The sequence below is a fragment of the Cervus elaphus genome, chromosome 10, assembly GCF_910594005.1.
Source record: "Cervus elaphus chromosome 10, mCerEla1.1, whole genome shotgun sequence".
Taxonomy (NCBI): Eukaryota; Metazoa; Chordata; class Mammalia; order Artiodactyla; family Cervidae; genus Cervus; species Cervus elaphus.
Window position 1 is genome coordinate 41,344,087 of NC_057824.1, and position 27,938 is coordinate 41,372,024.

General features: G+C 54.7%; 3 protein-coding genes across 4 annotated transcripts; 2 read left to right on the forward strand and 1 right to left on the reverse strand.

The window, feature by feature from the left end:
• Positions 1-296: 296 nt before the first annotated feature.
• LOC122701654 (cytochrome c oxidase subunit 6A2, mitochondrial) lies at positions 297-963 on the reverse strand. Its single transcript, XM_043914826.1, has 3 exons — positions 804-963; positions 523-659; positions 297-425 (listed from the first exon to the last, which is right to left on the reverse strand). Exons 1-3 carry the CDS (start codon positions 874-876, stop codon positions 342-344), a joined length of 294 nt encoding a protein of 97 aa, XP_043770761.1. The 5' UTR covers positions 877-963; the 3' UTR covers positions 297-341.
• A 9,069-nt stretch (positions 964-10,032) lies between these two features.
• Positions 10,033-19,520, forward strand: ARMC5 (armadillo repeat containing 5). The gene is made up of 6 exons (XM_043914827.1): positions 10,033-13,181; positions 15,205-15,312; positions 15,428-16,214; positions 17,101-17,597; positions 18,203-18,335; positions 18,436-19,520. The coding sequence occupies exons 1-6, from the start codon at positions 12,704-12,706 to the stop codon at positions 19,253-19,255; spliced, it is 2,823 nt and encodes a 940-aa protein (XP_043770762.1). The 5' UTR covers positions 10,033-12,703; the 3' UTR covers positions 19,256-19,520.
• A 2,181-nt stretch (positions 19,521-21,701) lies between these two features.
• Positions 21,702-27,891, forward strand: TGFB1I1 (transforming growth factor beta 1 induced transcript 1). Of its 2 annotated transcripts, none has more exons than XM_043914830.1 (11): positions 21,702-21,849; positions 23,168-23,268; positions 23,393-23,445; positions 23,540-23,682; positions 23,956-24,043; positions 24,160-24,265; positions 24,382-24,576; positions 25,989-26,162; positions 26,427-26,508; positions 26,824-26,972; positions 27,198-27,891. In XM_043914830.1, the coding sequence occupies exons 1-11, from the start codon at positions 21,837-21,839 to the stop codon at positions 27,462-27,464; spliced, it is 1,371 nt and encodes a 456-aa protein (XP_043770765.1). In that variant the 5' UTR covers positions 21,702-21,836; the 3' UTR covers positions 27,465-27,891. The 2 variants fall into 2 exon arrangements, with proteins under 2 accessions (XP_043770765.1, XP_043770763.1); XM_043914828.1 differs by lacking the exon at positions 21,702-21,849 and adding an exon at positions 22,067-22,219.
• Positions 27,892-27,938: the final 47 nt, after the last annotated feature.

A 27,938-nucleotide genomic window follows, 5' to 3' on the forward strand; every position in this document is an offset into this window, starting at 1 on the left:
TCTCTGAGCATCTCAAATTCCTCCTCTGGAGAAAAGAGAATCGAAATTATACCTTGCTGCCAGGGTTATCATGAGAAATCAGTGTATGTGAAAGCCTTTTACAACCTGGAGCCCTAATTAGGAATAGGTGAAAGGGCAGGGGCTGTCTCCTACCTGTCCATCAAGGATGCTCTCTCTCGAATCCCTCGGGAGTCAGGATCTCGGGAAGAGCACGTGGAGCACCCACTGCACTGTGCGCATGCGCCCAGCTAGAACCAGCCCCGCCCTGCCCCGTGGTCCCCAAGGAGCCGCGGACACACAGCTTCCACAATTTTATTGTGTCTGGGGGCATCAGCCAAGCCTCAAGGCTTTTCATAACCCGTGGGCAGAGGGTTGACCCGGGGATTGTGGAAAAAAGTGTGGTTGCCGTCTCCCCAGGAGAAGGGCTGTGGAGAGAGAGGGAAGGGGAGCGAGATGTCAGTCTGGGGGGCCCCCCATCCCCTGGCTCAGCCACCTGCGCGCGTCCGCAAGGGGTCGGTGTACCTTGGTGCGGATCCGGAGGTGATGGTAGGGGATGAACGCCGGGCGCTCGCGGTGGCCCGAGTGGAGCCAGGAGTTGAGGGTGCAGAGGGCCACGCTCGGGAGCGCCAGCCCGAAGGTCAGGAAGCGCCAGGTGCGGGCTGCAGCGGAGGGTGGGGGAGGAAGGCAGGGGTGAGAGAGAGATAGGGGGAGGCCTGGACCCTGGAAGGCCCCAGGGGCAGGGGGTGGGGGGAACCGAGGGACAAGGTCAGGAAGCCACAGGGTCAGGCCCCAGCTGCACTCACCTCCTGTCCCGCCATGGTCTCCCTTGGCCGCACTGGCCAAGCCCCGACTCAAGGACCTCAGAGGCAAAGCCATGTCGGTGGCAGAAGCTGGGGACAAGGCCACTGTCCTTTCCTTCTCCTTCAGCGAGGCCTCGGTTCCCCTCCCCTCTGTTCCTGCCAATCACCTGTTGAGTCCCTTGCATGGGCGGCTATTTTTAGGGGGTTTCTATATTTAAAACGAGGCCTGGCTGGCAAGAGGTCTTTCTCTCCAGGCAGCTTGCTCTACTGTGCCTCTCATTTTGGTAAGGGGACATTTAAAGTACAATATGCCCTTCTTTTTATAGTTGGAGGGAATTAATTTTGCTCAATACTCTAGACCCAGTGATTGGCACACAGTAGGCCTTTAATAAATATTTGGAGAATGAATGCAGTGTCCTTTTGAATCTCAGGTTTTTTCAGGTGTATACTGTATAGTAATTTGTACCTTAAATGATCTCAGTGAAGTTTAAATAAAGTAACAAAGTTTTAGTAACTTGTTGAACAGTTAGATGTTATATATAATATTGCTAAATTATTCTGGGGCCCTCACTGAGCTATAATGGAATTCTTCCTACAGTCGCTTTTTCCCAGTTGGACTTTGGAATTGCTACTGAGAAGACGGGGCCCTATTTCAGTTACAGTTACTCGATTTCTTTGTCCACATGCAGTCCAACTCTTAAACTCCCTCCCTACTCAAGATTATGGCTCTTGGTAAAAACAAAAATGAAGAGGAGTATTTTTACCCGAAAAGGTCCGAGGTGCCTCTCTCTCCCCTCAGAGTTTTGCTGGTCATCACCAAACAATTCCCTGGGGATTCCCATCCCTTAGTCTCACCCTGCAAGATCCCACTAAGAGCTTTTCTGTCTGGTGCTTGGCCAACGGCCCAAGGGCTGCTAGCATCCTCTGCTGTTGTCGCCCTCTTGTGGCGCACATGCTCAAGTACACCTACTGCAGAAACGGATGAGACCATCCCGGCAGTTTGTGATAATCTCATTACTACAGACAGAGAAGGCAATGGCAACCCACTCCAACACTCTTGCCTGGAAAATCCCATGGACGGAGGAGCGTGGTAGGCTGCAGTCCATGGGGTCGCTAAGAGTCAGACACGACTGAGCGACTTCACTTTCACTTTTCACTTTCATGCATTGGAGAAGGAAATGGCAACCCACTCCAGTGTTCTTGCCTGGAGAATCCCAGGGACGGGGAGCCTGGTGGGCTGCGCACAGAGTCTGACACGACTGAAGCGACTTAGCAACAGCAGGAGCAGCATTACTACAGATGCTGGGCTTCCTGGATGGCCCAGTAAGTAAAGAACTTGCCTGCAGTGCAGAAGACATAGGAGACTCGGGTTTGATCCCTGGGTTGGGAATATCCCCTGGAGGAGAAAATGGCAATCCACTCCAGTATTCTTGCCTGAAAAATCCCATGGACAGAGGAGCCTAGTGGGCTACAGTCCAAAGGGTCACTAAGAGTCAGACACGACTGAACGACTAAACACAGATGTGTGGGGAAAAGGCACTGGACCCAAATAAAAAGCATTTTTTAGTTGCTTTTCTATGTTATTGCTATAGAAATTACCATGATCTCATTGACTGGCAGGCAAAGTGACTGGGAAGGCTTAAATTGCGTATGGTCACTTTGGTTAACTTTCCAAGAGTGCCCACTTTGGAAAGAAAACAAGGATAAAAGAACCTGAGTTTGGGGACTTCCCTGGTGGTCCAGTTGCTAAGACTGTGAGCTCCCAGTGCAGGGGGCTTGAGTTTGAGCCCCGACTGGGGAGCTAGATTCCACATGCCACAACTGAGAGTTCACGTGCCACAGCTAAACAGATCCTGCCTGCCGCAACTAAGACCCAGTGCAGCCAATTAAAAAGAGAGAAAGAACCCGAGTCTTAGCATAAAAAAACCCTGAGCAACCAGAAGTGATTCCTTGATTCAGTTAATATTTATTGAGCACCTACTGTGTCACACGCTAGGCCAGAGACTCTGGGGGAGTCAGACAAGTGACCTGATGTCGTGATGATTCCTAATGCCACTGAAGCAGACACCACATCGAATGTGATAGGAGAGTTTGGGAAAACTTTCAGTGGAGCTGGGGCTCATATAATTAGGACTTTAGGTGATAGAAAAGGGGGAAGGGCATTCTGGGAAGTCAGAAATAAGCACAGAAGCATGGAGGTGTGAAAGGCCATAGCCAGTAAAGCTGCAGAGGTGGGGCAAAGCTAGGGTGAGGATCTATGACGTCAGTGCTGGAGCATTTGACTCGTGCAGGCCACGCTGGGGGTGGGGCTTAGGCACAGATGCTTTGAAGCAGGGGAGTGACATCAGATTTGATGTTGGAGCCTGGGGTTTAAGGGAGCGCTGTCACTGGTGGATTATACAGATGATGAACCAGAATGCACGGACTAGATGCAGGGGAGGCTGATGAGGAGTCTTTTGCAATAATCCAGGCAGATGATGACAACAATAGGCACTTAAAGTAGTAGTGCTGGCAACAGCAAGAAAATGATGGGCTTGAGAAATCTTCCCTGAGAAGAACAAAAAGGATGGGAACTTCCCTGGTGGTCCAGTGGTCAAGAATCTGCCTGCCAATGCAGGGCACATGGGTTCGATCCCTGGTTGGAGAACTAAGATCCCACATGCTGTGGGTCAGCTAAGCCCACACCTCACCACTAGAGAAGCCCCTGAGCACTGCAACTAGAGAAAGCCCAAGCACCACAAGGAAGACCCAGTGCAGCCAAAAAAATAAGTAAATAAAAGGAAAAGGATGTGGTGCAGAGCTATGAGAGAAAGAGGAATCAAGGACTCAGGTAGTAAGCCTGGAAATGTGATGGGCAATGCTATGAGGCATTTCTGTGCAGTCTGAATTCTCACTAGCTACCTGGACTTTTTTTTTATGCTAACAGTACATTGTTAGGAAAACCAACAAATAATTTTTATGAAACACAAGGGAAGTCATTTATCACTGATGTTGAGACATCATTTAATATTATGCTTGTCCATACCAAGAAGATATGGTTTTCAGTAACTTATCTTTGCCTACCACTTCTCTAAATCCTTTTGTAAACTGTGAAGTTTGAGGGACCAGAGAGAAGTTGTTCCTTTTCAATCTCAAAATGATGTTAGACCTCGGGACTTCCATAGTGGTCCAATGGCTAAGACTTCACATTTCCCATGCAGGGGGCAGGGGCTCGATGCAGAGTGAGAGATCTAGATGCCACATGCCACAACTAAGAGTTCGTGTGCTGCAAATAAAGATTACATATGCCACAGCTAAAAAAAAAAAATAAAATATACCACACATACCACAAGTGCAACAAAGATCAAAGATCCCACGTCCCGCAACTAAGACTCAGCCCAGCCAAATAGATAAATATGTATTTTTTTAAATAATAAAATAGTTAGCACTTACAGAGTACTTACTATGGGCCAGAGGCTGTTCTGACAATTAACGGAGAGAGAGGCTTTCCCATTTTACAGATGAATAAACTGAGGCACTGAAGGGTCTTAAGCTTGCCAGTGGATCATTCATATGATAAATGGCAGAATCAGGACCCAAGGGTCTGGCGTCAAGAGAGTTTCCTCCAAATTCCTCTGTTACAAATGCCTGTCTCATTAGGACAGTTTTGAAATAGAAACTCCCTTTTGTCCATAATTCCACCAATTCTAACACTAATACCTTCACATTTTCTTCAGCACGTTTAGCACTTATACTTTCATCATGTTTATTCAGGCTTTGCCAACACACCTGCATATTTAGACTACTCTACAATCACAGATTAGCTACTGAACAAGAGAAAACTACCCCAAGCAAAAGATGAGCCTAAGTCTGCTTTCCAAAAAGAATATATGCACTCCTTTTATTTTTAATTCGGCTGTACCAGGTCTTAGTAGCAACCCTAGGAATCTTCAATCTTCCTTGCTGCATGTGGGATCTTTAGTTGTGGCCTGTGGGATCTAGTTTTCTGATCTAGGGGTCAAACCTGAGTCCTCTGCATTGGGAGCACAGAATCTTCCCCACCAGGAAAGTCCTTGCGCACTTTTTTTTTTAACTCGTGAACATTTTCTGGCTCATTCATATTCTTTCATCATGATATTTTAATGGCTACATACAATTCTTTTATTTAAAAGACCACATTTTATTCATCTCTTTTATTATTGGAATATGTCACTACTATAGAAAATGCTGGAATGAGCATCTTCACACTATGCACAGAGCTTATTTTTTGAATCTCAACATAGGAATCATCATCAGGAGCATAACTGATGCCCCATGTAGGCAAGGGCCTTTGGTCTTCATAAGGGAGAAGTTCTTATAAAAATATGAAAGGCTGCAGTTCAATTTGCTCATGTCTGAGCCTGAGCCAAGCGTGACGACCCTAGCCGGTTCATGGTCTTGGGAGCCCTAGGTAAAGCTCAGAAGCGCTGAGAATGCTCCTGAGTCAGCAGGGACATAGCCGGTGCAGTCAGCTCTTCTGACAATTAAAAGTGTCACAAGTTCGCAAGAACTTTGATCTAGTTAGCCACCTTAATCTATTACTCTGTGACTATCATAGCTGTCTCCTCCTATTGGGTTGGCCAAAAGATCATTCGGGTTTTTCCATACCAGCTTACGGAAAAACCTGATTGAACTTTTTGACGAACTCATTACATTCCCCATCTGGCCCAGGCTTTCCTTCCCCCTTGCTGGGATTAGTTTGTTTCCTACTTGGTCTTTCTCCCAATTGCCTTACATTAAGCTGTCAAATATGTTTCTTACTACAGGGCAGAGCTTCCTTTTCGCACAGCCTGGGACACATACAAAATGTGAACAGTGATTTGTGATCCACACTGGGATAAAGGATGGAGGCTGCACCCAGCTGGAGGCGCCTGGCCCAGTGCTTCTGGCCATCCCAGGCCCCACCCATCTGCCCTAGGAGATAAAGCAGGTCTCAACCCTGACCGCACAATAGAATTACCCAGAAGTTTTGCAAAATTCTCTTGCGTACATTGCACCCGGGAGTAATCACAATGACATACAGGTGGCCCAGACCGTAAAGAATCTGCCCACAGTGCAGGAGACTGTGTTCGATCCCTGGGTCGAGAAGATCCCCTGGAGAAGGAAATGGTACCCCACTCCAGTATTCTTGCCTGGGAAATCCCATGGACAGAGGAGCCTGGCGGGAGACCATGGGGTCGCAAAGAACCGGACACAACTGAGCGACTAACACACATATAAGGTTGAGAACCTTTGAACTAAAGGAGTATCTGTTTGTCCTCACTACAGTGCTTCCCTTCTGAGCCACGGGTCCAAGGGTATTAATAAACTAAGATCACGGTCCTGAACTCGGGTATGCGCAGCTCTCAGTAGCTGGATTCAATGTCACATGATGATAAAATTTAACTTCACCAAACCATCTAAGTCTAAACGGCTGTCTCCCGGCTGGGGGTACCCAGTGGCCTTGTGGAAAGTTGAGAGAGCAGGTCCTGACGGAAGGCGGGTGTTTAGGTCGGTGTGAGGTGTGTGGTGGGTGAAGGCGGTACCCGGCTGGAGACCTTAGGAACAGTAGTAGATGCCCGGTTATAAGGCGGGTGGAGCTGGAGTTGCTTGAGTGACTACTGGGAGATGAGCTAATGGAATAACGAGACTCCAGGAAGAGAATGGAGGGTGGAAAGCTGAAAAGGGCCGTAGAGGTTCTCGTCCCGCCCATGGTAACACCCATGTGCTTTCGGGGCTCACGGCGCGCCGCATCAACCGGGCTCCGCGGAGGCGAGTGTTCAGAATCGCACCCCCACCCCTCGCCCCCGCCCTGCTCTGGGAAGAGGCGGCTGCCCATCGCCAGCTCTTAACCACGGAGACCCCGCACCCACGTGTCTCCTGCATGACACCCGAGGGTGCAACGAGCCAGGGTTGCTCGCCCCCACTCTCCGGAAAGGGCCAGACCCCAGCTCAAGGAAAGCCACCCGCTGCGTGGCAAGGGGCCCCACTCCAGATGGCAGAATCCAGAGGGCAGCCGGCTGCGAAGGCTGCGAGGGACGCCGCCAACTCTCCCAGGCCGGAAACCTCCGCCGGGCCTGCTGGGAAATGTAGTCCCCGCAAACTGCCCTGAGAAAAGGAGGTGCGTTGACCTCCTAGCCCCAAAGACCCCGAGACCCGGATGAGGAGGGTCTCGGGCATCCTTACTCAGCCTCCGGCAGGGGGCGCTCCATCTACGGCCGCCCTGCTTGCTTAGCACCTCCCCCCGAACCGCCCCACCTGTCCCCCAACCTTCCCAAGACGGGCTGAAACGGTCAGAGCAATAAACGGCATCCCAGTCCCTAATTAGAATGTGAGAGGAAACGGCTAGGAGCGGTCTTTCCTCAAGCGAGAGATTTTTAGATGTCACCGCACCACGTTAAGTCAGATCACCTTGTCCAGGGCTCGCTCTCCTGGGCGTCCCAATCGCGCGCTTTTGTTTCATTTGCTATACAGTCTGTTACTGGAATCACCGGTGTAATAAGGCCCGTTCATTAAATGATAGTACTGGAGCATCGATAATTTCCTGACTTTGATAATGTCCTTGTTTCTAGAAAATATACATTATTTAGGAATATAGAGCGATGTTAGCATTTTGAACTGGGAGGAAATAAGAGACAGGGCCAGGGTATCCTGAATCCTACGGAAGAGAATCAGCAAATCACCCGGGCAGTGAACCACCCTTCCTAAAGGTGATCTGCCCCTGTCCCACGTGGGATGCGGGGACTGAGCAGACATGGAGTTCCTGTCCTCTAGCAGTGTGACTAGCGAAGGGAGGAGGGAGGGGTTGTGGCTTGGGGCTGCAGTGCTGTTCCCACATCCCCAGTGCATTCCAAAGCACTTGCCAGCCACTGTTAAGCTTCTAGGTGGGCGGGACTCTAGATGCCAGCCTATGGCACACCCAATACATAGCACCAGCCTCTGTACCACCCATCAGGCTCAGAGGTGGAACCCGGGTCCCAGGACTGAATGAGATCAGAGACAGAACTGGGTGGAGTCCAGGTTCATGTCCAGAACTAAGCAGAAGCAGAGCCAGCCCAGGGGAAATGGTATTACTGACTCCCCCTCCCTCTGAGCCCACTGGGTGTCTCCACACTTGCTTGCTTCCCAAAATGGCCCTTCCAGGGATGTCTGCCAGGGGTGATTCCCCCCCGGAGGCTCACAGGATCCAATACTTGCCCTCTGACTAAGGCACACTGGTTTGCCTTGCCTTGCTGAATCTGTAAGCTCTGTCCCTACTCCCTCACAGATACGGAAAGGAGTTTCAATATTGGAGGGTGATATCTCAGATGGGGAGACAGAGGATTCAGGGGAGGAGGGAAGAGGAGAAAAAATGACTGGGAGAGGGGGCAAGGGGTGACAGAAAAGAGAAACTGCCTCCACTGCATGAAGAGTCTTGGTCACTCATGAAAGTGTAGGGTGGGGATGGTCACCCCCAAATGCATTTCTGTAGCAGTCAGGCAATACAAATGAAACACACTAATTCAGGGATACAGCACGGAGCAGTGTGGACTGTCCATATCCCAGGCAGCCATTACCTGGCCCTGTCAATAGCTGTTGCTGGAGAGAACCAGTGTTGCTGAATTTTCTGATCCTCTCCCCTCTCCCCAAACCCCAAACCAGAAATCTAGATTGTGATGTGAAATCTCCCGATTTAAATGTTGGCTCATGGGGATTCCCTGGCGGTCCAATGATTAGGACTTCCTGCTTTCCCTGCTGAGGGCATGGGTTCAATCCCTGGTCAGGGAACTAAGATCCCTCAAGCTGCACGAGTGTGCACACGTGTACACACACATACACACAAAGTTGGTTCAATAGTTTACACACACACACAAACACACACTGAAGACCAAAACTAACGTGTTTGCCATCTCTGGCCTGAACACTGGTCACATGCCTGGGCAGTGACACTGCCTCCCTCCCAGCTCAGGGCAGTGAATGCTGAATAAACCCCAGTTCCTGTTTCCAAGGTCGGGTCTGCCTCCCTGCTCCAGGCAAAACCTGTTTCTACAACTGAAAGGAGATGGAGTGCAGGGCTCCTTACATTAAGGTGAGAACCAGCTTCAGTTGACGGAAAGGGATTTTTGCAAACAGACCCCCCTCCCATGCCCATCTCCACCGTGAACCTCACGACCATCTGCACCTACAATTCTGCAGAGAACAGAATCCAGCTTTGAGGAAGCTGAGGCCCCAAGTCACAAGTAAGAGTATAAACAGGAGCTGATCATGACATACATTTATTGAGTGCTTACTATGGATGTGCCCGGCTCAGGACTCCCGCTCAAACCCTGGCTTGTGCTCTTTGAAATGCTGTCGACAACGGGGAACATTCCAGAACCCTTCCCTTCATCACAGACCCAGATTGAGGAGACAAGTGGCATCCATTAGATGCACCTTCATGAAGCCTCTTAGACTCGCTGAAGGTGACGCCCTTTCTCCAGCATCGGCACTGGGTTAGATCCATCTCCTTCATGACACCACGCTACCCCGGGGCTGGGGCTGTCTCACTCATTTCTGTAACCTTCAGGAGGAGGCAAAAAGTGCACTGGTGTGATGCCTGCAGACTAACACCCCCAGTGACAGGGTGCTCGGCTGGAAGCAGAGCTGTCAGCGGAGTTACGTCTTTGACCCAGGTGTTTCCAAGTCGGTGATCCCATGGAAGCTTACTACCATCCTGGGAGGCAACCATCATCCTCGGTTTTACAGATGAAGAAACTGAAGCTCAGAAGAGGCAGACCTGTCCAAGGTCATGCAGTTAGGAAGAGATACTCTGTGCTAGAAGCTCACATCCCTTCCCTTTGGCCCTTATTCTCTGTGGTACAGTTCTAGATGCACCAAGCTGGTAAGAGGCAAGATTTCAGGACAAGGCACCAGAGGCGTGGGTCTCATGATTCCTTGGGGCAGGCACTAGGCCTCCCCCAACCTCAAAAGGACTATATTCTGTGCCCCTCCCAGGAACACAACCGGCTACAGGGAGAGCAGAGGCTCACAGCTTAGCCTCTGCTCTGGGCACACATTGTGCAGTGCTTCAGGAAGCCTCCCTCAGGCTCCCAGACTGTTTTTACCAACAGAAACAGGCTTGTTTACACAGGCAGCCCACCCGTGCTGGTCAGACTACAGTGCTGTGTCCAGTCCCCTGTGTCTGGGCACTCTAAATTGTCACCATTTTCTCCTCTTTGAGGGATCAGAGAAAGAACCTGGGAAACCTTCGAGGGAAAAGGCTAAAGGAGAGGAAAGGACAGATGACCAACCTCTGGTCTTTTGCCCCCGCCTAGAAATGCCACCAGGCTTCCTGGTCTGTTGCTTTGGTCCTGGGCCCCAGCAGCTTCACCTTGTAGACAGTTGTCTTTCAAAGAGATCATATACCCCAGAGTTCACCTAGTGGTCCCCAGTTCAACCTCTCTGAGCCGTGTGCTAGGACACACCTTTCCTTATAGTCCCCTCTGGAGGTGAGGCCCTCCCCGACCTCCTCCTTCTCCACTGTCTTCCTCATGGGGGTTTGCCTGGCATCTGGCCCAATTCTCCTGGGCTGAGGAAGCCACAGCTCCTGTGTAATGCACCCCCTCACTCCCTGGACCTGTGAAGGGATCTGATCAGCAGCTGCGAAAGGTGCTTTGCATCTTAAAGCAACCTGGCCAGTTTATTCCATCCCCAAACTCTCCCTCCAGCTGGAGTCCCATCTCCAGGGCCTCTGAGAACATGCCCAACCCCACTTTTCTGTCCCAATTCCTCCAGCCTGGGCTTCCCCGATTCAGCCCACAAATCATCAGCCCCAGAGGAGCAGAAGAGGCTTGCTGAGAAATTCTGGTCCCCTCAGTCTCCTGAAGAATTGCACCAAAGTCAGAGCTGAAGTTTGGGCTGCAACTTAAGCCAGGGGTGTCGGCAGTGCTAGTGCTGGCCCAGGTCGGGAGCTGGGGGCAAAGGCCTTGCCACTCTGCCGGCAGACGGCGGGCTTCTCTCCGCGGTGCGCCCCCTGGTGAATGAGCAGGTGAGAGCTCTGGCGGAAGCTCCTGTCACGCTGGCTCAAAGCCTAAGGTTTCTGGTCCGGGAGTGTTGGTGCGGCAGCAGATTTGAACTGTCTACAAAACTCTTGCTGCAGCTGAGTTTGGTGCACTTATTTTTTGCCTGTGTGCGAGCACTGTGTTTAAGAAGCTTGGAGCTGTGGGAGAAGGTTTTGTCACATTCTGGGCAGGCGTGGGGTCGTTCGCCCACGTGGACTTGCTGGTGCTTGGTGAACTGGGTGCGCTTCCTTAAAGCCATAGCCACACTCAGGACACTTGAAGGGTCACTCTCCACTGTGGGTGAGTTGGTGCTTTAGGCAGTCGGAGCTGTAGGTGAAGTTCTTGCTCCTCCACCATGTGCGATCGCTGGTGCTTGAGCAGATAAGAGCTGCACCCAAAGCGGTCACCACACCAGACACAGAGGTGGGGCTTCTCACCGGTGTGGGAGCGCTGGTGCTGCGCCAGGTTGGAGCTGAGGCTGAAGCGCTTGCCGCAGTCCCCCGCAGCTGTAGGGCTTCTCCCCCGTGCGCGTGCGCTGGTGCTGGATCAGGTTGAAGCTAACACAAGAAGTCTTGCCACACTCGGCACAAGTGTCAGGCTTCTCACCCATGTGTCCCCGCCGGTGTCCGAGCTGCGGCCAATAATAGGCTCCTCGCACTCCAGACACTTGTGAGGTCGGAGGCCTGAGTGAGAACGACGGTGTCGCGTGAGGTTAGAGCTCAGGCTGAAGCAACAGTCACACTGGGGACAGGGGGACGGTTTCTCGCCGGTGTGTACCCCGTGCTGCCTAACCAGATCTGAGCCCCGTCGGAAGTTTTTACTACACTGGGGACAGCAGTAGGGTTTGCCACCGCCGTGGCTGCTTTGGTGATGATTGAGATCGGGGAGGTAGGCTGCAGTCAATTCACACTGCTGGCACTCGAAGGCTCCAGGGACCGCAGGAGAGTTGGTCTTGGCAAGAGTTTCTCCCTCCCCAGGGCCAGAGACTGGCCTACATAGGTACCCAGGCCCAGCATCATTTCCCAGGCGGCCGACTGCTCCGGCGACACCAAGGGCCGCTTGTGTTGAAACAACTCCGCAAACAAAGGCGGGCCTTGGGATTTCCTGGGATCCAGACAACCGGTTCCCCCGCTGCTCGGCGCCGTCGGAGTCCTCCCTTGCCGTTTCTGGAGCTCGCGACTCCAGCCGGAAGAGCGTTCCGTTTCCTAGATACCAACCACTCAACTCACAAGCACAACCAGAGCTGAAGACTCTCGGGACCCAGGAATCCAGCACCGGAAACGGAAATGTCCACTAGCTCGTGCCATTCTAGGAAGTGGCAGCGAACGGTCTTTGTGGGTTTAACCCTCTCGTTCACCTGGTGGAGCAACTACTCCTATCTGCAGCCGCTATCAGGAACTTGACACTTTCCTCCGCTCGAGGTTCTGAGTCCATCAGCGGAGACTTCAATGCCCCGGCTACCGCTAGGGGGCGGCAAAGCGAGCTGTCGTTGCCAAGAACACGCTGGAGGCGGAGTAGACACGTAACCTGGAGTAGCACCCTACCGAGACTCCAAGGTCGGAGGTACCGGTCCACCTGAGGCCCTTTAGTTTCCCATCCATCCTAAGCTAGGCGTGTTAAACTTGGCGCAGACTACATATCCCAGCATGCACCGCACGCGCCTCTAGAGCTCTCACAATGATTAAATAACCACTACTCTCAACATTTTTTCTGCGACTGTGCAAGTCAGAGCACCAGGATCGAGAACTACAACTTCCGACCTGCAGAACAGCGGCGGCGCTATTTAAAAAGCGTCAGAGAGGCGGTGCTGGCCACGCCCCTCTTTTCCAGTTCCGCTCCCTTGGATGAGCTGCGAGGAGAGGGGCGGAGCCTTAGGCCTGAGCCAAGATGGCGGCTGCGAAGTCAACCCCCACGGACTCGCTCTCGTTCTGCCTCGCGCAGCTCACGGCGGCGGCCGGGGAGGGTCTAGGTGGGGGAAAGGACACAGCTACCAACGAGACACCCTTGGGCCGTGCGCTCTTAGCCCTCCGTACGCGCCACGTCAAGGCAGCCGGGGGAATAGAGCGCTTCCGGGCACGCGGCGGGCTCCGCCCCCTTCTCGCGCTGCTACGGCGAGCGGCTGCAGCGGGCCCCGCCCCGTCCCAGGCTGGCGCAGGCTCCGCCCCCTCGTCGGTCGAGTCAGCGGCTTCTTCTGGCCCCTCCCCTTCGCCGGGCTCCGCCCCCTCTGCTGCGTCGCCAGCGACACCCTCGCCACCAGCGCGCCTGCGCAAGACGCTGGACTTGGCGCTCAGCATCCTGGCCAACTGCTGTACGGAAGGGGCGTGCCGGGCTGAAGTGCGCAGACTCGGAGGCATTCTCCCGTTGGGTAAGTGCTCCGCCCTCACTTCCTAGAAGGTTTCCACCCATACCTCTGTGTGGGCCTGGGCGGAGTCTCGAGTTCTTTGTGCTGCAACCTGAAAGATTGTGTTTTAGGACGGCGCAGCGCCCTCTGTTTTCTTGTTGTCGAGACCCGTGACGTCACTTCTCTTTCTAGAAATGATATGCTAGCCCTCCTAGATCTGATAATTACAGCTAATTACCTGGGTATTGATTGAGGATCACCTCTCTCGCATCTGGGCTAGTGGAGGCCAAAGGGTTATTTGGTGACTTTGAAATGATTCTTAATCTTCATTTATGTTCATAGCAGGCACTCAGTGCCTGCAGTGTCTAGCCTTGTGCAGAGCTCTGAAATCCCATTTGATGAGCTAGATGTTAGGTGTAGTGCTTCAGAAAGTGGGCTCTGCAGTCAGCTAGACCCATCAGAGGATTGCAAAATGAGGTAATAATAACTACCTTAAAAAATTGGAATAGGGAGAAAATAAAATACAAAGAAGGAGCACAGATACTCAAAGTATGAACTGGGTACTGCCAGTTATTAAAAACTAGCAAAATAAGAACAAATTCTGGGAAATCCCTGGTGGTCTAATGGTTAGGACTTGGTGCTTTCACTGCTGGGACCCAGGTTCTATACCTGGTCAGGGAACTGCAAGCCTCCAGGCACAGCCAAAAAAACTAGAACAAACCCTAAGCCAGTGTTATAACTAAAAATGGAATGTAACCTTTAAAATTTGGGAATCACTATACTGTACATCTGTAACTTATACAGTGGTGCTTCTTAGGTGGCTCAGTGGTAAAGAATCTGCCTGCCAATGCAGGAGATGTGTGTTCAATCCCAAGGCCTGGAAGGTCCCCTGGAGGAGGAAATGGCAACCCACTCCAGTATTCTTGGCTGGAAAATCCCATGCACAGAGGAGCCTGGCAGGCTGCAGTCCCTGGGGTCACAAGGAGTCAGACATGACTGAGCAACAGAGCACGCAACTTATATAATATTGTGCATTGTCTACATTTCAGTTTTTCCAATGAGAACAAACTCAGAAGATAGCAAGCTTTTCTGTTTACTAGCTAAATTGGCGCCTTCTAGTGGCAACATTGTGAACACAGCGTTCTTCATTGCCTGCTAGCTATAAACTTAGGCCTATTTTTGTGAAATCTTTATTTTTTTGATAACATAAAACATTATTTTCAGTTTTCATAAAATGTATCTGGACCATAATGTATTTGACAAGAGGCCTGCACATTAAGTCCTCAAAATATAAGTTTTGTTGTTAGTGTATAACCCCCATCATTCATTCACTGTTCTGTACTTTAAATATCTCCTGAATCCATCCCGCTGCTTTGCCTTTTTCCATCACATGCTCAGAGACTGTGCTGGGCTGTGCTGGTATCTGGGTCAACCCATCTTCTTACTATTGTGACAGCTTCTGGGTTGCTCCCTCTGCTTTACTGTTTTCCCCTGTAATCCATTCTCCTCATGACTGCCAATTTATATCATGTCATGTCCATTCTTAGAACCCTGTATGGCTCCCAGTGCCCTCACATTCAAGTCCTCATTTCTTGACCTGATAAGGCCCTTTGTGAAGTCACAGCATAAACACTAGATCTCACTTCTGGGCCTTTGCAAGGGGTGCTACCAAACCCGAAATGCCCTATAACACTCCCATCCACCATCCACCTAGCAAACACCTACCTATTGAACCTTCCAGATCCCGCAAGTGTTAGGCCTATTCTGGAGGCCTTCCCTGACTCTCTGAGGCCACATTCATTTTTTTTTTTTTTATTTTAATTGGAGGCTCATTACTTTACAATATTGTAGTGGCTTTTGCCATACATTGACATGAATCAGCCATGGATGTACATGCGTCCCCCATCCTGAACCCACCTCCCTCCCCATCCCATCCCTCAGGGTCATCCCAGGCCCTGAGCACCCTATCCTGAGGCCACATTCTTGAGGTGATTAACAAGAGAGACAAGAAGGGGTAGAACCCTCAAGAGGCCAAACTCTCTCGCAGTGACTATTCTTCAGTGTGTGAAGACAGACAGCATCCAGAACCGAACTGCCCGTGCTCTGGGGAACTTAGCCATGGAACCTGAGAGCTGCGGGGACATCCACTCTGCTGGTGAGTGGGCTTTGAGGGTGGAGCCGGCTAGGGCTTGGGGATGAAAGAAGGGGTGGAGGGGGGCTGGGGTCTGTCCTCCCTCACCCTCCTTCCCCCCCCCACCCCCCACCCTCAGGTGCTGTTCCCCTGCTCGTGGAGAGCCTGACAGCCTGCCAGGACTCCCAGTGCCGCCAGAGTGTGGTCCGCGCCCTCCGCAACCTGGCGGACTCACCCCAGCACCGCCTGGCCCTGGCCCAGCAGGGAGCAGTGCGCCCACTGGCTGAACTTCTGGCTGCAGCGCCAGATCCCGCGCTGACCTTGGCCTTGGTCCGTGCCCTCCTGGAGCTGAGTCGAGGCTGCTCCCGGGCCTGTGCTGAGCAGCTCAGTCTGGGTGGGGGACTCGGCCCACTGGTTGGCCTGGCCTCCCATCCCAAAAGAGCCGTGCGTGAGGCCACCATCTTGATCCTCGCCAACCTGTGTGCCCAGGGCCTGGTGCGGCCTGCCCTGGGCAATGCTGGGGGCGTGGAGGTGCTGTTGGGTGAACTCCGGCGGCGCCGGGGCCTCAACGGGGCAAGCCCAGCCTCCCAGCAGCCCCTGGTGCGGGCCGTGTGTCTGCTGTGCCGGGAGGCTATCAACCGGGCCCGGCTGCGAGATGCTGGGGGCTTGGAGCTGTTGATGGGCTTGCTGCGGGATCCCCGTGCCAGCACCTGGCACCCTCGTGTGGTGGCTGCCCTCGTGGGCTTCCTGTATGATACAGGGGCCCTGGGCCGGCTTCAGGCTCTGGGATTGGTACCTCTCCTGGCCGGGCAGCTGTGTGGTGAGGCTGGCGATGAGGAAGAAGAGGGAAGAGAAGCTGCTTCCTGGGACTTCCCTGAGGAGAGGACCCCCGAGCGGGCAGAGGCCGGAAGCTTCCGAAGCCTCCAGTGAGTTCCCACCTGATGCTGTGGGGTGGGGCCTCTTCACTACCCTCACTCACCTGGCCCCCACCCATTCTGTCTTCGTAAGACTTTGATTCTGACTCCTAATTCCTTGTTCTCACTGAACATGACCGCCTTCCAGACTCCAAATACACCTCTTCTCTCTTGGAGCCACCTTTGTTTGACCTTGGCTCTTTGCTGGTGGCACAGTGGTAAACAACCCACCTGCCAATGCAAGAGATGCAAGAGACCCGGCTTCAGACCCCAGGTCAGGAAGATCCCCTGGAGGAGGGCATGGCCACCCACTCCAGTATTCTCACCTGGAGAATCCCATGGACAGAGGAACCTGGCAGGCTATGGCCCATAGTGTCGCAGAGTCAGACATGACTGAAGGGACTTAGCCTGCGTGCGTGCGTGCGTGCGTGCATGCATGCGTGCATGCGTGCGTGCGGGCAGGGCCTCTGGTTACTGTTACCTGTGCCCAGGGCACTCCTCCTCTGAGATGCCTTGATTAGATCTTACTTTCATGGGGACTTGATTTGAAATGTCAGCTCTTTCCTTACCACCTTCCCCTCCCCCACCCCTCCGTGTCTCTGTTCCCTTTTCATTTTCTCCACAAGTATCACTTCACACCGCTGAATAGAAACTCTAGAAGGTCATGACCTTTTTTTGCTGATGCTTCTCTGTAGTACCTGAAGCGCACTTAGCATGCCGGAGGCAATAGGCAGTGGGGAATTGCTGAATGGGGGTGGGTGGGTGTTGGGATTCCCTCCCTTTTTCCCCTGTCCCCCTCAGGCTGTCTCTTTTTGCCTCAGTCACCTCTGGAGGACTGATCTTTAGACCTGCTCCCTCCCCTCGGCTCCGGGTTCCAAGTCCTTTCTCACCTCTGCAGGTCCTGGCTGATCTCCGAGGGCTATGCCGCAGGCCCGGGAGACATCTCTCCCGACTGGTCCCCGGAGTGCTGTCCGCCGCCGCCAGAACCGGTCGATCTGACCAGCCCCACGTCGCTGCGGACGCCCCGCGCCCTGCGCCCACCCGGCCGCAGCCCCACCGCCTCTGCCGCCGAGGAGCCCTGGGGCCGCGAGGGGCCGGCGCTGCTGCTGCTGTCGCGCTTCTCCCAGGCTCCCGACCCCAGCGGGGCGCTGGTGACCGGCCCGGCCCTGTGCGGCCTGCTGGCCTACGTGACGGGCGCTCCGGGCCCGCCGAGCCCCCGCGCGCTGCGCATCCTGGCGCGGCTCACCTGCAACCCCGCCTGCCTCGAGGCCTTCGTGCGCAGCTACGGGGCGGCGCTGCTGCGTGCCTGGCTGGTGCTCGGCGTCGCCCCCGACGACTGGCCCGCGCTGCGCACCCGGCAGGCTCGCCGCAGCCAGCACCAGCACCGGGAGCTGGGTGGGTCCTGCGCCCCTCACCCTTCCCCTCCCACTGCACCTCGCCCACTCTCACCGCCATCCCTGCGAACAACCTCAGCCACCAGCTGGTGGCCGAGAAGGACTCCCTTCTCCTCCATTGTCCTCACACACAGCTCTTCAACCTCTGACTGTGTCTTGGGGCCCAGGGACCCCAGCACCAGGTTTGGCCTGAACAGCTTAGAATCTGCCTCTTCTTCCCCAGTCTCTTCTCATTTCCCCGTATTCCTAACTTCTGCACTGTCCTTGACTCCACTGGGCACACTGATGTGAACTGCGGCTCAGGCATCACATCCTCCCAGGCTCACGTCCTCCCAAAGCCCCCTTCCAACCCTGTCAGGGACTGACCAGTCTTCTGTACCCTGTTTTAGCCCCCAAGGGCCCAGAGTCATTCCCTAACCATCCCACTTCCTATTCTGGCCCTTAACCTTCCAGTTCCTGGTGTTGGGTTGCCATCCCTCTGGGGCCTGTGGTCGTCATCCTCTGCCTTGCCCTGAGGTCACCCCCTCCTTCCTCCCAGGGGCCTCTCTTGCCCACCCCCAGCCCCACCCCAGCTCCCAACCTGACCTGCTCTGCCCACCCCTGCAGGTGAGATGCTGCTGCAGAACCTAACAGTGCAAGCCGAGTCGCCCTTCGGAGTGGGGGCCCTCACCCACCTGCTACTCTCTGGGAGCCCGGAGGACCGTGTGGCCTGCGCCCTGACCCTGCCCTTCATCTGTCGGTGAGGGAGACATGGGTACCTCGCGGGGGCGGGCTCAAGATTGCTGTTCTCCAGCCCCGCCCTTTTCCACCTTCTGAAAGATTCTCTTTTCCCCTCAAAGGAAGCCCTCTCTGTGGCGCCGGCTCCTTCTGGACCAGGGCGGCCTCCGGCTCCTCCTCTCGGCGCTCACCCGGCCCGCTCCGCACCCGCTCTTCCTCTTTTTCGCTGCAGACTCCCTTTCCTGCCTCCAAGGCCTGGTGTCTCCCACAGGGAGCCCAGCCGTCCTACCTGCAATCCCCTTGGACCTAGACCCGCCCTCCCCTTGCCTCTATGAACCTCTGCTGGGCCCAGCCCCCATGCCAGCCCCCGACCTCCACTTCCTGCTGGACTCAGGCCTCCGGCTCCCTGCCCAGCGAGCCGCCTCAGCCACCGCCTCCCCTTTCTTCCGGGCCCTGCTGGCTGGCAGCTTTGCCGAAGCCCAGATGGACCTAGTGCCCCTCCGAGGCCTGTCGCCCAGCGCGGCCTGGCCCATCCTGCATCACCTGCATGGCTGCCGGGGCTGTGGGGCCGCCCTGGGGCCTGTCCCTCCTCCAGGCCAGCCCCTGCTGGGTTCTGAGGCTGAGGAGGCCCTGGAGGCCGCTGGCCGTTTCCTGCTGCCAGGGCTGGAGGAGGAGCTGGAAGAAGCTGTGGGCCGCATCCACCTGGGACCCCAGGGTGGCCCAGAGTCTGTGGGGGAGGTGTTCCGCTTGGGCCGGCCGCGGCTGGCTGCCCACTGCGCGCGCTGGACCCTGGGGCCGGAGCAGTGCCCCCGGAAGCGGGCCCTGGCTCTGGTGGGGCTTGTGGAAGCAGCTGGCGAGGAGGCCGGGCCCCTGACCGAGGCCTTACTGGCTGTGGTGATGGGGGTGGAGTCGGGGGGCAAGGGTCCCAGCCTAGACTGTTGATGTATCCTGGGAGGAGACCCAGGGATGAGTTAGCTAGGAGAAGGTCTCTCTCGGTGGGAGGAGGCTGAGCAGAAAGACTCACCGTCGAGGGCCCGTGAAAGGATGGACCTGGAGCCCTGGGTGATGGTCTGAAGACTCAGGAGTGAGAAGCCAAGGCCAGGGTCTGGGCATGGGGCCCTCGAGATGGAGAACAGCCCAGGGCCCCAGGAACCTGGCCTGGCCCAGCTTTATGGAGTTGGAATTAAAAGCTTTGGAGTCGGCTCCCCCTGTTGTGTGGTGTCTGCTTCCTTTCCTGTGGGAGTACCCGCACCTCTTAACCCATGCAGCAGGGTTGTGTCCAGGTGTCTATCTCAGTGGCCTTCTCTGGTGGCTCAGGGGTAAAGAACCTGCCTGCTCATGCAGGAGACACAGGTTCAATCCTGGGGTCTGGAAGATCCCCTGGAGAAGGAAATGAGAACCCACTCCAGTATTCTTGCCTGGGAAATCCCATGGACAGAGGACCCTGGTGGAGCTCGTAGAGAGGACATGATTTAGCAGTTAAACAACAACAACTGTGTCTCAGTACAGGCCAACCTTGGCGTTCAGGAGTTTAATAAGTAACAGTGTGCAGGTTCCTGGAGCCCCTGGATATGCTGCAGTTGCCAGGCTGCTCCTGAGGATGTGGTTTTGGGCCCCAAGGGAAGCCTGCTTCCTGCTCAGGCTACTTCATTGCTCAGGCAGCCACCCAGCTGGATACAGACCCTGATGCCGGCTGAGGGGATGTGTGGGTGGGGATGGATGTCCAAGACCTTGGCACTATCATTTCATCACCCATCACCCATCATGGACCTTCTATCTCGGGGTCCATTTTCATCTCTTGGACCAAGTGTCTTGCTGTTTTTCTGAGAGAAGACCTATTGTGTTCTTCAAGTCCCTGAGGCCACTGGTCACGCCCAAAGGGAGCTGGAGCCTTAGGCTGACATTGCTTTGGTTGCCCCGGCATGATCTCCATAAGCCTGGCTCCCAGATCATTGACCACTTAGGTGGCAGCCTGACTTTGAGGACAGGGCCTGGACTGGGGCCGTCCACTAACTTCTGGGAAGCCAAGGGGGCCCCTTGCTGCCTCTGAGAGTATCCAGATCTCTGTTCTCAGGATGTCCTTTACAACCATGCAGAGTTTTTTTTTTTTTTTTTAATGGAATATATAAATATTTATTTAAGGACTTACTCATTTCTCTCTCCAGCTTTTTTTCTTCCTTTTTGGCTGCATGGCATGGCTCGTGGGATCTCAGTTCCCTGACGAGGGGTCCAATCTGTGCCCCCTGCAGCGGAAGCTTGGAGTCCTAACCACTGGACCACCAGGGAATTCCCCAGAAAACTTTTTTAAAAGTACTGATGCCCGGGCCCTTTCTAACTGAATTGGACTGAGGGGAGAGTGCCTTAGGCATCAGTATTTTTTAAATTTCTTTTTAATTAGTGGATAATTGCTTTACAATGCTGTGTTGGTTTCTGCTGTATAACAATGCTTATCAGCCATAAGGATACATATGTCCTCTCCTTCCCAGCGGAGCCCCCTCCCTCTGCATCAGTATTTTTTTAAAAAGCCCCTGAGTTGCCATTCCAGTGCTCACTTCTCGACCTGTGTCTGAGTTGAGACCCACAGTCTGTCTGTAGCACTGCTGTGTCCGCCCACACCTATCTCTAGAGTTTCTCATTTCCAACTTGATTTCTCAGTCAAGGGGAAGCCTCTTGTTCCTTTGTGGCCAGAATCTGTGTCTTGCTTTCTTCTCTATATTCATCAGTATCTTGGGAAAGGGCTCTTGGGGGACAGGTCTGGGTCATCTCGGTGCAGGGGACAGTTGGCTGAGGTCTAGCTGCCTGGAAGCATTTCTCCTGAGTCTGCATGGGACTTGGGCCTCAGGTTCTGTTTACCTGTGTCTGTATGTCTGTTTCCAACTATGGCTGACAGTCTGTGGATGGGATCATCATCTCTGTCTCAGAGATTTCTTTGTATCCAGTTTGTGTGCCTTTGGGGACCTCTGTTTATGTCATTGTCACAGTCTCTTAGGGAAGATTTCTGAACCTGGGACCTGACAGATCCTTAGAACATCACCACTGCCTCCAACTCCAAAATTCTGTCTAGAGCAATCCTCCGGGAATAGTAGGGGGTGGGAGACAAGCTCTGTCTAGGACTCAAGGTACTAACTTTGGGGATGGGGGCAGGTGGGCTTGGGGGCCTCAGTCTGAGTCTAAGAGTCTCCCTGAGCAGAGGATCCCGGGCTTTTCCTGGAGGAGCCGCTTCTCTTACTCTGACTCTGGCCGCCTGGGGCTCCCTGCAGCTGAGGCCAAGGCTGGGGTGTGGCCGTCTGCGCAGCAGGCAGGCGGGCTGGGCCTGGGTGGGCCGGGGCCCTCCCTCCCTTACAGGCCCCCACCCCGGGTTCTCCCGTTCTCCCCCCCCCCCCCAACAGCCTTATCCCAGCGGGTCCCGGCTTCCTTACATGGTCACGGCTGGGCCTCCAGCTCCCGGACGTCCCCCGCCCCCCGCCCCCACCGGACACGGCCCCCGCCCTGCTCGCCCCGCGCGGTCTGCCCGCGCCCCGTCATGGAGGACCTGGGTGAGTGGGGTCCGGGTCCCCTTGTCCCCAAGCCCCTCACCACTGCCTGGACCCGCTTCCCCATCCTGGGGCCCCCTCGCACTCCCGGCATCGCTCCATCCCTGCCTCCCGGTCTTCTCGCTTCTGGTCTCTGCCGGCGCCTCCTTTCCGACTCCACGTCCCCCTTCCTGCCGCTCCCTTCCTGCCTTTGCCAGACTGGTCGCTCCCTCCCTTCTTCCTTCACTTCGCTCCCCCGTCGCTGGCTGCAAACGGATGGGCAGGGAGGTGCAGCGCCCGCGGACGCCTGGGCTCAGGAGCTCTGGGAAGGGAGGAGTTAAAAGGACCTTGGGTCCAGGGACTGGGAAAGTAGTCGGGAAGGGAGACTATGACAGTAAGTTCTGGAGAAGAAAATGGGCTTGCCTTAGGGTTTGGGGAAGGAAAGAGTTAAGGGCCTTTTAGTATGGTAGGGTCAGGTCCTTGGGGCAGAAAGTAAAGATAATAGATGGGTGCTGAGATGCCAGGGAGAGGCCAAGGGTTCCATCAAGGCGCTCAGGGATGCAGAGTAAAGGGGCAGGGACTTTAAATCTGGAAGGTAAAGAGTTCAAAGGTTCTGGATCTGGGGATGGAGAGGGGGGAAGTTGGGTTGTGTGTTTTTGGGGGTGGTGCTGTCTGTCCCTCCGACTTGGGGCAGAGAGGAGGACCCACGCATCTCATCCTCCCTGTCCCGTGGAACTGGGGCACGAAGGCTGTGCGCTCTGTGGGAGAGAAGGCGTTCCAGCACCCTGCAGTAGGGGGTGCTGCTCAGAATGAGTAACGGGCTCGGGTACTGAAGAATAAACCAATCAGAAAGCAGGTCCCACCAGACTCACCAATGAGGTGCATAGGGCGGAGCCCAGTGGCATCTGGAGGTGGGCCAGGGCTGGGAGGGGCCTGTTTAGGTGTAGGGGGTGTGGCAGAAAGAGGGTCCAATCAGAAAGCAGGTGTCAGGAATACAGCCAATTGAGCAATTTGGGGTGGAGCCAAATTTGCCTCCAGTGAAGAGCCAATTTTGACTGCATTACCGAAGATTCAGAGAATTAAAGAGTCAGGTAGATGAGTTTGTAAATGACTCTTAGGAAGAGCCACGTGGGATGTTGTGACCGTAAATAGTCCTTGCTGCCCTTCCACATCTCTGCCATGGTCTGCCTTGTATTTCTTGATTCTTGACCTCTACTCTTAATAGTGGCTTCTGTCCTCAGGTACTGCCCACCTAGAACGCTTATTCTCTGATCTCTTAAGGCCCTGTCTCTGCCTTAACCTTGACTTCTCAACCTCTCACCTTGACGGCCTCTCCCTGCAGATGCCCTGCTTTCTGACCTGGAGACCACAACCTCACACATGCCAAGGTCAGGGGCTCTAAAAGAGCGGCCCCCAGAGCCCCTCACGTCTCCTCTGACACAGGTGAGCTCAGATGCTGGGGAGAGGGACAACCACTCGGGCCAGGTTTGGTGAGAGGAAAGGAAACCCAGGCCTGAGTAGGGCAGAGTACAGGCGTATCATCCCACACACATGTCCTTCTCTATAGATGGGGCCTGGGGAATCTTCAGGAGCCTCTGGGGACAAGGACCATCTGTATAGGTGAGAAGACTGGGTATGGGGGGATGGGGTGGCCAATTGAGACTCGGGCTTGTATTCCCCACCCCTGAACCCAAGCTCCCACCCTCTTTCCCAGCACGGTATGCAAGCCTCGGTCCCCGAAGCCTGCAGCCCCTGCCACCCCTCCATTCTCCTCTTCCTGCGGCGTCTTGGGCACGGGGCTCTGTGAGCTAGACAGGTTGCTTCAGGAACTTAATGCTACTCAGTTCAACATAACAGGTACCAGGGTTACTGGGACAGGCCTTGATGGGATGGGGGGCAGGGCAGAGCTGGGCAGAGACTAAGGGGGGTAGCCATTCCCTTCTCCCAGGGGATATTCCCAACCCAAGGATTGAACCGGGGTCTCCTGCCTTGCAGGCGGATTCTTTACTGTCCAAGTCACCAAGGAAGCCCATAGACTTCCCAGGGTAGCAGCTAAAGGGATGTGAGTCTTAACTGGGAAGGAGGCTAGAGCATGGCCCCAGGCCCAGTGCCCTTCTCTCCTCTCTGCAGATGAAATAATGTCTCAGTTCCCATCTAGCAAGGAGACAGCAGGGGAGCAGAAGGAGGACCAGTCTGAGGACAAGAAAAGGCCCAGCCCGTGAGTCTGGCATTGCTGGTAGGGTTGGGAAAAAGGTGGTCAGTTCTGGACACTGGAGTTATTGGAGGAAGCATTACCCTGAGACTCTGAGCTGACACAAGTTGTGTTCTTCACAGCCCTCCCAGCCCCTCCCCTGTTCTCCCAAAGCCTTCAGCCACCTCAGCCACCCTGGAGCTAGATAGACTGATGGCCTCACTCTCTGACTTCCGTGTCCAGAACCATGTGAGTCACTCAGGGAGTGGGGGTGGACCACTGTGGATTTATGGCTCTCAACCCATCTGAGACCTTCTCACCTGTGCTGCCTTGCTGACTCAACTCTCCTGTCCTCATTACTGCAGCTTCCAGCCTCGGGGCCCACCCCACCACCATTGCCAAGCTCCGTGAATGAGGACATCCCCTCCCCAACAGGGCCCACCAGCAAAGGCAGCCTGGACACCATGCTGGGGCTACTTCAGTCTGACCTCAGCCGCCGTGGCGTTCCCACCCAGGCCAAGGGCCTCTGTGGCTCCTGCAATAAACCCATTGCTGGGCAAGTAAGTGAAGCTCTGCGAGTAAGGGGGCAGAGACCCATGCGTGCCAAGTCACTTCAGTCATGTCCAACTCTTAGCGATCCTATGGACTGTAGCCCACTAGGCTCCTCTGTCCATGGGATTCTCCAAGCAAGTGTACTGGAGTGAGTTGCCATGCCCTCCTCCAGGGGATCTTCCCCACCCAGGAATTGAACCTGCATCTCTTATATCTCCTGCTTTGGCAGACAAGTTCTTTACCACTAGCGCCACCTGGGAAGCCCAGAGACCTATAGACCCATTTCACTTGGAGCCAGTGGGTATTATTGTTATTCATATTTTGTGGACGAGGAAACTGAAGCTCCGAGTCAGACAGCAAGTGAGTGGCAGAGTAAGAATTCCAACCCAGGTTTTATTTATTCTAGTCCTACTGTGTGCCAGCCATTATGCTAGCTCCTTTACAAACCCCCATGTAATTTTTTTAATTAATCAATTTATTTCATTTCTGGTTGTACTGGGTCTTCATTGCTGTGTGTGGGCTTTCTCTCCTTGCAGAGATTCGGGCTACTGTCTAGTTGTGGTGCGCAAGCTTCTTATTGCGGTAGCTTCTCTTGTTGCAGAACTCTAGGCACAAGAACTGCAGTAGTTGCAGCCCATGGGCTCAGTAGTTGAGGCTCATAGGCTTTAAAGTATGTGCTCAGTCGTTGTGGTGCTCAGGCTTAGTTGCTCCGAGGTATGTGGGATCTTCCTGGAGCAGGGATCAAACCTGTGTCCCCTACATTGGCAGGCAGATTCTTATCCACAGCACCACCGAGGAAGTCCCCTATCTCATTTAATCTTCACAAAAGCCTCATTGGCTCCACCCACCATCTCTTCGGGACCCACAAAGACTGTTTCTCCTCCACCAGTCTGGTTTGGGAGCTCCAGTTCTTGGCTTATTGACTGAGCAGATGTTATCAGCAACTGTGCCCAGTGGTTGATCTAGATCCTCCTGCTAGATAAAGTGCCCTACCGCCATCCATTTTGCTGAGAATTTCCAATCTCAGCAAAACAGGGTGACATTATGAATTTTCTAAGCACTTTCACCTTCATGGGCCCCTTCCTCCATTAAAAAATATATAAATTGCATTTTATGACTGTTGGAGTGAAGATGAATACATTAATATATTAAGTCATTTTCTTCTAGCTCATTTTTTTCTTCTAATTTTAAAAGAAATTATAACATGTTTGTGACCTACAAAACGTATGGTGGGCCCAAGGTACTGTGCTGGAAGCCGGCTTAAATCTCCATCGCTTTGGGATTGAGTGACTTGGACATTCGATACTTCATCCTGACTTCTCAGAGATAAGATGTGAAAAGTGCCACATAAACCTTGGCTCACTGGGCATCTGGCAGCCCAACGGCCACTCTGACTCACGCCTCAACCCCCAACTCACAGGTCGTGACGGCGCTTGGCCGTGCTTGGCATCCTGAGCACTTCGTTTGCGGCGGCTGTTCCACCGCCCTGGGAGGCAGCAGCTTCTTCGAGAAGGATGGAGCTCCCTTCTGTCCTGAGTGCTACTTCGAGCGCTTCTCTCCGCGATGTGGCCTCTGCAATCAACCCATCCGACACGTGAGCCCCGCCTGGACCACAAGCCCCGCCTCTGTTTCACCTGAGGAGCTTCATCCACTTAGGCATTTCCCATCCCCATCCCAGCCGCTTCCAGCGTTCTCTTCCTCATCTCTTCGGACTCTGCGCTCTTTGATTCCCAAGTTCCTGCTTGGGTCTCCCGCAGCTTCAAGTCATACTTCAAGCCACTCATTTATTGGTTCAGGGTGGAAGGGGAGAGGAAATGGGCGGGGAGGCACGCTGAGTGTTCCCTTTCATTCCCCGCAGAAGATGGTTACTGCCTTGGGCACCCACTGGCACCCGGAGCATTTCTGCTGCGTTAGTTGCGGGGAGCCCTTCGGAGATGAAGGTGAGAGCTTGACTCCCATCTTGAAAGTCGCGGGTCCGCTCGAGATCCAGCCCCGCTCCCTTTGGGCCCGCCCACTAGGACTTCCGAAATCCTCAGAGGCCTGAATTTTCTCCTGCTCTCTCCTGGCCCCGGCCTATCCCACCTGTGGATTCCCATCCCACTCGCTCCCGCTCTGCCCCCACCCAGACCCTGTCCCTCTCCACCGACTGCGTCCTCTCACTGCGCCGCTTCCGGCCCCCCAGTCTCCGATCTTTGTGGGCTCCCGGTACCACCTCGCACCCTTTTCCTTCCTCCTTACTCTGTTCCCGCTCCTAGGTTTCCACGAGCGGGAGGGCCGCCCCTACTGCCGCCGGGACTTCCTGCAGCTGTTCGCGCCGCGCTGCCAGGGTTGCCAAGGCCCCATTCTGGACAACTACATCTCGGCGCTCAGCGCGCTCTGGCACCCGGACTGTTTCGTCTGCCGGGTGCGCAAATGTGGGGGGCGGGGCCTTGGAGGCAGGGGCCGATGGGGGCGGGACTAGGAGTCGGGGCGGGACTTTTCAGAGCGGGACCCCTGGGGAGGCGGAGTTTCATGCTTGTTGGCGGTGCGAGGGGCTGCGGAAGTCTCTGGGGGTTATTCAACTCCAAAAGGGAGTTATTTTGTCTGGAGGTTGGCGCTGACCCATCCTTTCGCGGTTGCCCTTCCCCAGGAATGTTTCGCGCCCTTCTCGGGAGGCAGCTTTTTCGAGCACGAGGGCCGTCCGCTCTGCGAGAACCATTTCCACGCGCGGCGCGGGTCTCTGTGCGCCACGTGTGGCCTCCCGGTGACCGGCCGATGCGTGTCGGCCCTGGGCCGCCGCTTCCACCCGGACCACTTCACCTGCACCTTCTGCCTGCGCCCGCTCACCAAGGGCTCCTTCCAGGAGCGCGCGGGCAAGCCCTATTGCCAGCCCTGCTTCCTCAAGCTCTTCGGCTGACCCCCTGCCGGGGTCGCCCCTCCGGGAGAGCGCAGCCCCAAAGACCTCGCCCTCCCCCCCCCCCTCAAAAGATCGGGCTCTCCAGACCTCAAGGCCTTGCTGTTGGAGCTTGGGGCTCCACCAGCCCGACTTCTTGAGGCCCCACCCCACTGGAGGAACCGGCCCCGAAGGTACTGTACGTTCTTCGTGGGCGAGTTCAGAAAAGGCCCTGCGAACCCTTACGGCCACACGCCTCCCGAAGTGGGTCCGTACACTGACCGATCCCACGTGAGCCCCTCACTTTGTTCCCAGCCTTGAGGGAGCCCCCCGACTGGAGGAGGGCCCTTGCAATTCCCACGAATCCGAGACCAGGCCAAGACGTCCCTCTCCCCGCCCCTCACTGTTCTGTGCACTTTTTTCTACCTACATAAACACACATTCCACGTCACGTCGGTGCTGTGTCTCTGCGCGGGAGTGGCTGGCTTCGCGATGTCC